The 11,124-nt window shown below is 40.7% G+C and overlaps 1 protein-coding gene across 3 annotated transcripts in view; it reads right to left on the reverse strand.

The window, feature by feature from the left end:
- Positions 1-1,112: 1,112 nt before the first annotated feature.
- Positions 1,113-11,124, reverse strand: part of HERPUD1 (homocysteine-inducible, endoplasmic reticulum stress-inducible, ubiquitin-like domain member 1) — a 14,804-nt gene continuing 4,792 nt past the window's right edge. Inside the window, exons 2-8 of one of the 3 annotated variants that reach the window (XM_011938868.1) lie at positions 9,381-9,458; positions 9,218-9,289; positions 7,855-7,985; positions 5,592-5,714; positions 4,702-5,052; positions 2,730-2,835; positions 1,113-1,852 (exon numbers count right to left, since the gene is read on the reverse strand). In XM_011938868.1, coding sequence (XP_011794258.1) covers positions 1,688-1,852; positions 2,730-2,835; positions 4,702-5,052; positions 5,592-5,714; positions 7,855-7,985; positions 9,218-9,289; positions 9,381-9,458 — 1,026 coding nt within the window. In that variant the 3' untranslated portion in view covers positions 1,113-1,687. Of the gene's footprint in view, positions 1,853-2,729; positions 2,836-4,701; positions 5,053-5,591; positions 5,715-7,854; positions 7,986-9,217; positions 9,293-9,380; positions 9,459-11,124 lie in introns of all 3 variants that reach the window. The other 2 variants (XM_011938869.1, XM_011938867.1) reach the window with 2 other exon arrangements.

Below are 11,124 nucleotides of genomic sequence, written 5' to 3' on the forward strand. Positions count from 1 at the left end.
GTGCTGGGATTACAGGCTTGAGCCACCGCGCCCAGCCAAGACATCTTTGTACCTACCCAGCGTCTTGCTATGAGTTGTTTAGTGAATGTTTATCTTATGTAAACAATGTTTACAATAAGGATTAATTTAAATAATCACAACCATGATACAAAAGGCTGATTTACTTTGCCAAGTAGAACACCTACCATAACATTACTCACGTAAAAATATATAAAACTGTGCTTTAAAGATTAGTTGCTGGCTGGGCATGGTGGCTCATGCCTGTAATCCCAGCACTTTGGGAGGCTAAGGCGGGCAGAACTCCTGAGGTCAGGAGTTCGAGACCAGCCTGGCCAACATGGTAAAACCTCGTCTCTACTAAAAATATAAGAAAATTAGCCGGGCATTGTGTGGGCGCCTGTAATCTCAGCTACTCGGGAGGCTGAGGCAGGAGAATCACTTGACCCCAGGAGGTGAAGGTTGCAGTGAGCTGAGATCGTACCACTGCACTCCAGCCTGGGTGACAGAGCGAGACTCCATCTCAAAAAAAAACCACCACCAAAAAACAAAAAAATGATTAGTCACCACAGTAGTACTTAAAGGATTAAAATTACAAACATAAGCTCAGCTTACAAAAAGCATGAAATTTGAGCAGGTGAAACTATTGCAGATTTGCCAAGGTGAAACCACTAACTACTAACTTGAAATGTGGGGAATTTAACTTTGATGGGTTCCTATATAAGCCAGCACTGTTTAAATCACGAAATGGGGGAAACACAGGTATATTCTTAGTAAATTAAAACTTTTAAGCTGAGTGTGATGGTGCATGCCTGTAGTCCCAGCTGCCCAGGAGGCTGAGGCAAGAGGTGGCTTAAGCCAGGAGTTTGGGGCTGTAGCCCGCTACCATCCCACCTGTGAGTAGCCAATGTACTCTGGCCCAAGGAACAAAGTGAGACCCCATCTCAAAAACAAACACCAACAAAAACTTTCATGGCCTTACCTGATCATTCTTACTGGCACAAACAGTCCTCTTTGGAAAAACAAGCATTCAGGTTAAACACTGGCAACTCAACTGTTGACTATCTAGATATAACAAACGCAGAGTAAACTGCTAGGATGATAGGAGTCTCTCCCAGGGTCATTCATAGTAAAACTTTATTGAACAGAAAACCCAGCAAAGGTTTTCACCTCCGCAAAGTTCCCCTTAGTTTAAAGTAAAGCACTGCATTTTAAAAAGCAATTATACATAAGTCTTTCCTAGAAAAGTCCTGCTAAAACATGTCTAGCAATTTCATTGATTATATAAAGTAGTACACTTAGTGTAATTTAAACATTCCAACAGGAATCAAATCGTACCAGCAGAACCACTTCTGCATCTATGACTTCTATGTACAAACACACATGCAGACACACACATTTGGAAAAGTTCCTCAAGCATAAACATGCGACACCTAAGGCCTATTAAACTACATACAGTATATATTAAAGCTCTTCAGAATAAAGACATGGGAAGCCTTGGGCGTTTTTTGTTCACCAATTTGTATCGCGGCTTCACATTTCTGCTTTTGCTTGATCACAAAAGCATATCATCATCCACACTGTTTTTAAAGAACTCATCATTGCCATGTCCAGGAGAGGCAATCTAGCTGGAGTCAGGTGATGCAGTCCATTCCTGTCAACGCCTCCAGCAGCTACAGCACAAACACCATCAGTTTGCGATGGCTGGGGGGCCTTCTGGAAGAAGAGAGGCAAAGAAAGTCTTGAAGACAAGCCATGCTGTGCTCATAAATGAGGGGCTGGTCTGCTCGCCATCTAGGACGTCCCTGTCTGGAGGGAGGTGGTTGGGGTCTTCAGTTTCAGGATCGGTGCCTTCCTACAGATAATGAAACACAATGAGAAAACTATCAGGGCTGTGATGAACACCAAATAATGTTAGGAAAGGGCAGGGTAAATCTCTGCCCCCCACCCCACAGGCACGGCAGCAGGCAGCCAGGACCCCAGGGCATGATGCCCTAGGCTGGATAGGGCTCTTTCTCAGGCTTCCACAGCACAACTGTGTTGATGTTGTCAGAGTTTTGAATACTCCTGGCAGCAAATATCAGAGCAAATGAAACAACTAGATCTGCAACTATTATTATTTTTGAGACAGAGTCTCACTGTCACCCAGGCTGGAGTGCAGTGGTGCAATCTTGGCTCACTGCAACCTCCTCCTCCCAAGTTCAAGCCATCCTTCCGCCTCAGCCTCCCTAGTAGCTGAGAATACGGGCACATCCGGCTAATTTTTATATTTTTAGTAGAGATGGGTTGTCACCATGTTGGCCAGGCTGGTCTTGAACTCCTGACCTCAGGTGATCCACCTGCCTCACTCTTCCAAAGTGCTGGGATTATAGGCGTGAGTCACCACACCCAGGCTTCAACTATTATTAAACTAGTAGTTAACCACTTCATACCAGTTCTTATGGTATAACACACTGTTACAGACCACTGAATGCTCAAAATAGTGGGTTTAAAAAAAATGTTATTTACTTAAGCCAAAATGCAAATTGCCACATGTCAAAAATATGTGATAGAATGTGATGGCACATTCGATGTTTTAAAAATAGCTGCTGCTCTAAGAAGAAATGTGAACAAATCATGAAATATTTAGCCCAGTAAAATGGTAAACCACAAGCTGGAAATCTAAAGATTAAGGATTTGAGAGCCTGGCATATCATGTCAAGCTCGCCTGGGCTTCACGGGAGGCTCCATACCTGTAAGTTATTGTTGGGGTCCTGATTTACAACGTCAGGAGGAGGACCATCATTTGGGAAGTTCTGAACCAGCCTCGGTCTAAATGGAAACCACCCAACGTGATGCCTTCAAAGGAAGCACATAAAAATCCATCTTAGCTGATGTCACAGTGAGACTTACTCAAGAATCCAAGGCTCCCCACCTCTAATCCTAGCAGTACCCTGATGATAAGCTCACTGCAAGACCCATCTACAGAGGTGTTTGACCACTGAAGGCAGGGACTGTGTTTTATTCATCATTGCACACCCAGCAATATAAATAGCACCTGGCACATAGTATGCACTCAATAAATGCTTCTTTATATGAACTAAACCTTGCCCTTGAAAACCTGCACAAAGTGGGGAGAAAGCATATACCTACAAAACTGTCATTATATATAACATAATGACAACCTACATTTGCTCATTTAAATATATGATTCTAGAGACTACAGAAAATATTAACTAAATGTTTGATTTGAAGAAACCAATTAAATCCCAAGTCTTAAAACAAATATAACAAAATATTAGCAATGATTAATTGTGGATATTTGAGTGTTCATTATATTCTAATTATTTTTTATTTTTAAAAGCTAAAATAAAAATCCATTTTTACTATATAAAGGAAAATTTCTTCTTTTAGTTTCAACCACGAAGACTCATCACTCTAGGCCAGGCTTTCTCAGCTTTGGCACTAGTGACATATTCAGCCAAATATTTACTATGGGAGTTGTCCTGTGCATTGTAGAAAATTCAGCAGCACTCTTGCTTCTACTAACCAGATGCCAGCAGGACCACTTCCCCTAGATGTGACAAACAAAAATACCTACACATTGCCAAATGTCCCCTGGGGAGAGAGAGTACAAAACTACCCCAGTTGAGTACTGCTCCAGGCCACAGCTAAAACCAAATGTCAGGTATGTGAAGATTCCCTTGCCTTTCAGGGCTATGCTAACAGTCAGTGCCTGACCTTTACCCTGGAAGGCAGCTGTGGCCTGATAAAGGCAAATACGTTCTCATTCAAAACAAATACAATTTGCTGTTCCATGCCTCAGTATGGCTACATAATTCTGGTTTGTGAGCCTGGAAGGTAAGGTAGCTTATCTAGAGGACACGAGAATATTCTTATATTAATACAGGATTGGTCTGTTCTTGGGAACATACAACCAACCAAGCCATGAATTCTTTGTACTGAAAGTGCCAGAATGATATACTATTTATTACGTATTTATTCTAAGACAGGGTCTTGCTGTCACCCAGGCTGGAGCACAGTGGTGCGATCTTGGCTCACTGCAACCTCTGCCTCCTCAGTTCAAGCAATTCTCCTGCCTCAGCTACCCAAGTAAATCACAGGCCCGCGCCACGACACCCGGCTAATTTTTTGTATTTTTAGTAGAGACAGGGTTTCACCATATTGGCCAGGATGGTCTTGAACTCTTGGCTTCATGTGATCCTCCTGTCTCGGCCTCCCAAAGTGCTGGGATTACAGGCGTGAGCCACTGTGCCCAGCCACAGAATGATATACTATTTAAACACACCTCCTTCTACAGTAACTGAGATTGCTCAAAAAAGAGCAAAATCTGGCCAGGCACAGTGGCTCACGCCTGTAAAACCAGCACTTTGGGAGGCCAAGGTGGGCGGATCACTTGAGGTCAGGAGTTCGAGACCAGCCTGGCCAATATGGCAAAACCCTGTCTCTACTAGAAATACAAAAATTAGCCAGGCGTGGTGGCAGGTGCCTGTAATACCAACTACCCAGGAGGCTGAGGCAAGAGAATCGCTTGAACCCGGCAAGCAGAGGTTGCAGTGATCGTGCCATTGTACTCCAGCCTGAGTGACAGAGCGAGACTCTGTCTAAAAAAAAAAAAAAAGACACAAAAAACAAAAAAGAGCAAAATCTGCTTAGTGTGAACACAACGTAGTGTAATTTGTATTAGAGAAACCATCTGCTTACAGGTACATAACAACGGTGGCCCCCATGACCATGAGGAATCTGCTCAGGGAAGAGTAGAAGTAGAGGATACTGAGAAAAACAGAAAATGTAGCTGCTGAATAGGTCCAATCCAACCAATCTCGATTTATTTCATCATCTTCTTCCACAATAGGGCCACCTTGTGCATTCATCCGCAAATTTTGATTGGCTCCAGGATTAACAACCACTTGAGGAGCAGCATTCTGATTGGCTGGCTGGTTTTCAGCTGGAAACTGGTTGTGAATAGGGGCTGGAGTAGGTGCAGAGACCACAGGTATCTCTTGTGCACTTGGTGGTGGAACAAAAGCCCCCGATGCAGCAGTGGCTGCTAAACTAAAATAAAAACGACAGAGGCAGACACTGTTGAGACCAAAGCACCGTGAAGTCTTGTGGCTTATTTATACAGCAATCTTTTACTGTTAAGAATTTTAAGTAGGTAGATATGCATTTGATTTTTCTTCAATTTAGTGAGGAGCTTCCTTACTAATTGTATCTATAAATGCCTTTTCTAAGAGAAGCCACATGGTGAATTTCACCTGGAATTAAACATCAAGGCCACTGTAAGATTATGGCACAATAGCAAATTAAAATCTTCACAAAACTTTGAAGGTACCACAAATTGAAAAGAAAGTAACATGTTCTAAATAAAGGCACTAAACTGTGTATCAGACAAAAACACCCTTGTGTCAATACACAAATCAGGTAACAGCTGTCATTTACACTCTACTCCACCCAGACCAAACAGAGCAGGGCTCTGCAGACTGATGAAAATACATTCATCCCTCCATTCTGAACTTTACACGTAACATGGATAAAATTCCTCTCAATTCCCGGGAGCCCTGGCCACACCCAGCACAGCGGGAAGGACTCACTATTGCATGTAGTACTGTCGTGCATATATCTGCTGGAACCAGGAAAGCTGAAGCCACCCATAGGGTGTGTAACCGGAGAAACCAGGACCCAGGCCTTGGAATGCCTGCTGGGCAGCTTCAGGCCTATACACAGATTTAAAAAAACACTCACTTCAGGCCTATACACAGATTTAAAAAAACATTTTGAGTGGGTTCAGTATGAGCAAAAATGAAAACTAAGTTTAAATTAAAATCTAGAGTTCAAATCGAAGAGACAGAAGAATGGGATTTGTGGCAGTTACATGGTAAATGACTGTATGATATACCCAAGTACAATAAGCACAGAAGGTACTAAATGACACAGCACTTCTATCACAGGAAAACAGCAGCCCTTGCCACCTACTTGCGAGTGCACATATAAACAACCTTTTGGGGTTAAGTAGATCCCAGCTCAGTTTTGACTTGTTGAGTGTCACTGCAAGTCTCAACTCACTGTTTATCTTTTAGAAGGCAGCTCAAAAGTCACGTTTCTCCCAGTCTTTCCTGAAGGAAATCTCTCCCATCCTCCCGATATCCACTTCTTCCTCCACCCTCCATCTGTATCTATAGTGATGTGTGCATATGGCATCACCTGTGCATGCTTACTGACTACCTGGGGTCCTGTACAGGCTGCTGCATCCACAGCAATCTCACGAAGGAGATTTTACAAGGGGAACCCAAGTACAGCTCAGGGAAGACAGGGGCTTTACACAAGGTCGCCAAGCTAGTTAAGTAGCAAGGCTGGATTTCAGAGCTGGTCTGATGTCAAATGCACGCTTCTTTAATCAGGCCACACAGCCCTCCACTTCGTAGGGCAGGTGTATGTGGGTTATCTTTGGCTTTGTGCTTCTTACACAGTGTATTTCTTCAGTAGCACATCACAAAATTGAAAGCATAATAGAACTGCCCAAAGATCAGAAATTGGTTATGTGGTCATTCCTGTAGGTCAACTCATATCCTTAAGCAAAGTTATATGTACTGGCTGTTCAATAAGTATTTGTTAAAGGAAATCAAGTTTAAATATGGTGAGATTCAGAAAGTCAAATATGAGCCTCAATTCTCGAGTTAGGAATAGTTGAATCAGAATAAGGGAAGTAGTTTTAAGTTTTTCTAACCAATAATTTTCTGTCCAATAGTTATCCAATTTATATGCTGACAATCTTTTAACTAAATTCCATACACAGAGTATTTCTAAAATAGTATTCCAATACAAGTAAGCCTTGGTATGATACTGTTTTTGATCATTTAGGAAAATTACAGTGCATGTAAATGAAATGATAGAGTGCTTTTAAGATTTTTGTTAGATCTGATAATGGCATTCTAGATATACAGGATAACTAAAAGGTTTTCACAGTTATATACTCAAGTATAACACAGTTATATACTCAAGGGATGAAATAACACGATGACTGGGGATTACTTTTAAATACTTAAAAAAAAAAAAGGGGAAAGGGTAATAGATGAGGTATGGTAAAACTCTGATTGTTATTTACTAGGCCTGGATGATGGTGTGGGGATTCATTATCTAGTCCCCACTGTTGTGTATATTTGAAAGTTCCATTAAAGGGGAAAAAAAGAAAAACTCATTCCTGAAACACCTGACTTTATAAAAATATTGCATATAAAAACTACTAGGAAAAGGGGGACGGGGAATTGGAGAGTTACAGAATTTCAACTTGTAGTTAATGAATTTTTCCCCAAAAACAAGGTATTCCAAGAGCTATAAAAATCCAAATAACACAGCATTTAGTTTTGACTTTTGCTCTAAAGAAAAGCTTTAATAGTTATAAAAAATGGTCAATTTTCCTAGTACCCTCAAGTCTTTGGAAGAACACTTCTTAAACAGTCTTTCCCTTGTTGTCACCCATTATTACAATAAAGCACAAAGCCACTCAGCAAAGCAGCTGCACAATGCTTACAACAGCTTTTTCTCCTGCAGCAGCAATTTCCTATCATGATGGCAACCAAGTGGTCAGCACAATGGAAGGATAAAACGCCTACATTTTCTTTCTTTTTTTTTCAATATATGCATTGCCTACTTTTTAAATTTATGTATACTAAAAGGTTGTGTATTAAGAAAAGTTAAATATATTAGAGATCTTTAAAGCCAAGTTATTTGTAAAGCAAAATTCTGTAGGTTTAAAAATTCTGATTATATACGTGTAAACACACCTCTTACTCTTAAATTGATGTAAATGAGGCACATTCATGTTGCATAAGCTGAGATCTTTATTATAACACTCACCTTGAGATGTTTTCCCATTCAGGGGAAGAAAGGTTCCGAAGAACTTCCCTTTGCCTTAAACCATCACTTGAGGAATCCTCAGGATACTGTCCCCGATTAGAACCAGCGGGCTGCTCTGTGGATTCAGCCACCTAAATAAGCGTAACATGAACACAGAACAAGGGAGCTGATGCAACTATCTGAAATCAAGCGAAAGAAATTATTTTGCTGTCAAGGGCTTACATCTCCTACCCCCCACCTCTGAACGTGACAAAATTAAATAGAAGCAACGTTATGTAAAAAATAGTCTGATATTTATTAAACACAATTTTCAATATACAGATGCTAATATATTCATATTTTTTCCCTACAGTAACGATGCTACACTTTCATTAAAATTTCATTAAAATCTTCCAATGAAGTTGTCATTGGTGAGAAAGCTTCTTGATAATGGTGCTAAACTTACTCATCGCAGAAATCTGACCAACAAGATTTATAAATAGAACCCAGCCCAAACTTTCTAAAATAGTATTCTCATACAAGTAAGCCTTGGTATAATACTGTTTTTGATCATTTTTTAAAAATTACAGTGCAGGGAAATGAAATGGTAAAGTGCTTTTAAGATTTTTGTTAGAATTGATAATGGCAAAATAGGGAATTTCCTATGCTCTGTTCAGATGTTCTAGGAAATATAATGCAAATTTAGAGTACATCACTACACTAGAATACTAACACCATATATGTGAATAAACATTGTGAAATGAAAAATACATGTTTTTGTCTGTCACATAGAAGTCCTTGGAGCCAGGTCCAGTCGCACATGCCTGTAGTCCCAGCTACTCAGGAGGCTGAGGCGGGAGGATCACTTGCCCTCAAGAGGTTGTGAAAAGCCTGGGCCACATAGCAAGACCATATTTAAAAAAAAGAAAAAAAATTCTTTAAAGATCACTTGATAAAGACTCTGATCTTTTCCTATCCAACTAATCATAATGAAAATTTCCAGAGGAAATATATTCACTTTTGTACTCTTTATAAAAATTAATGGCTTCTTTGAAAAAACTTGCTATGTGCTAAATTCAATAAAAATCCAATTAGTGTTAGTTCAGTAATCTCGATACACAGTAACCATAGATCAAATCACATCCCAGAAGATAGTGCAATATGTAACTCCACTTTTCCACTACAGCAGTAATGGAACAATCTGCTACTATGCACCTATCACTTGTGTTGATAATACAGTTTCTAATTCCTAGGAAAGAAACAAAATAGTACTTGGTAATAACACCATACAGTCTCTCAATAAAAGTTTTATCCAACTTCTTTTATTACTCCCCTGAAAGTCTGAATGATACAAATTGTTATCATCATGTAGAAGTAGACACACCTTGGCGCTGATTTCTGGCATTTTTGAAGGACTCTTCACATTGCACACCAGATGCAAAACATGCCGTTTTTCCTGCTAAAAGTAATAAGAAGGCACTTAAGGACCTGAACCTAACCTGGTGAGTGCTTAAAAACATTCAGAGGTTAATGTGTAAGTGAAGTACCTTTGGAAGCAAGTCCCTGAGACATTGGTGATCCAACAACAGCTTCCCAGAATAAATTAACCTCTGGTCCTCCGGACGCTGATCATGGAAAGAAAAACACAGGTCAGCATTTCACCCCCAAAAGTTCCTAAACACAGTAGAAACTGTTTTATACAAGTAATTTGATTATGTGTGTTTCCCCCCAGCATCACGGGAAAATACCTTCTCAAAAACCCCATATACAAAACTTCTATTTAGAAAATGTCTAACTTTAACTGGTCTCTAACATGCAAATAAATGCAGAATGGCAAATTATCGGCTGGGCACAGGGGCTCATGCCTATAATTCAAGCACTGTGGGAGGCCAAGGCGGGTGGATCACCTGAGGTCAGGAGTTCGAGGCCAACCTGGCCAACATGGTGAAACCCCATCTCTACTAAAAATGCAAAATTAGCTGGGCGTGGCGGCTTGTGACCGTAACCCAAGCTACTCGGGAGGCTGAGGCAGGGGAATCACTTGAATCCGGGAGGCAGAGGTTGCTGTGAGCCAAGATCACGCCACTGCACTCTGGCCTGGGCAACAGAGTGAGGCTCTACCTCAAAAAAAAAAAAGGGCAAATTATCTCCAGTCCAAACCTATGGCAATGTACTTCTTAACTCCCAGGTAAACTGATTCCTATTACTAAAAGCAACAAACAGCAAACAGGGCACCTACAACCAAATCGAGTTTGGTTTCAGAGAAAACTCAAGAGTACTCCCCAGGCCAGCCTTAACCAAAACCACCTAGCAGTGCTCCAAAATAATGTGAAGCTATTCTAAACTGAAGTGTTCACAGACGATTTCTTGGCATACAAATGCAGTTATAGAGGAGATGGCATGTGGGTGATATTATACACAACCACCCTGTGAGATTTAGTATCCTTATTTTAAGGGAGGAAAGTCTGAAAAACTGACTTGTCCAAGGTCATCTGCTGCCACAGTGTCACAATTCCCACCTCTCTTCTCCATATCACCAATTTTAATGCCATAGGGACTGCACACTCTTTTACACAAATCTCATTTTAAAAATCTATTTGAAACTCCTTCTAAACTGTACTTAAAAATAATGACTTCAAATAATATTAACACATAAACTGTCTATTGGAGATCACTAACGTGTTAATCTACTCATGCCAGAATAACTGATTAAGCAAAACCTGGAATAAAGGTGTTCCTGCCAAGTAACTTGAGATAATTAAAGCAAGCTGTTTAAAACAAACAAAACAGCAAAAAGTGCATCTACTTATCCATATACATCAGGACTTTTTGACACTCTAACTGAACCAAAATAAACATACTGAATGCTGTGTTCACCGGTTTTTTCACTGACAGGTGAGAACTTTAAAGGTATATGCTAATATATACATGAATTTGTAAAACAGTACCTTTTGTATATGTAGGGTCCTGCATTTATTAGAGTTCAACCACTAGAAAAGGCTGGAAAACCACAGCTGCCAGTGGTTTTGATTTTCCCCCTTTTAAAGGCCTAACTTGATATTGAGTCTTCACGCAGATGGCTGATTTGAAAAATATTAAATAGGCTGGGCGTGGTGGCTCACGCCTGTAATCCTAGCACTTTGGGAGGCCGAGGCAGGAGGATCACGAGGTCAGGAGATCGAGACCATCCTGGCGAACACGGTGAAACCCTGTCTCTACTAAAAATACAAAAAATTAGCCGGGCGTGGTGGCGGGCGCCTGTAGTCCCAGCTACTCGGGAGGCTGAGGCAG

The sequence above is a fragment of the Colobus angolensis genome, unplaced genomic scaffold (assembly GCF_000951035.1).
Source record: "Colobus angolensis palliatus isolate OR3802 unplaced genomic scaffold, Cang.pa_1.0 Scaffold178, whole genome shotgun sequence".
In the NCBI taxonomy this organism is placed as follows: Eukaryota; Metazoa; Chordata; class Mammalia; order Primates; family Cercopithecidae; genus Colobus; species Colobus angolensis.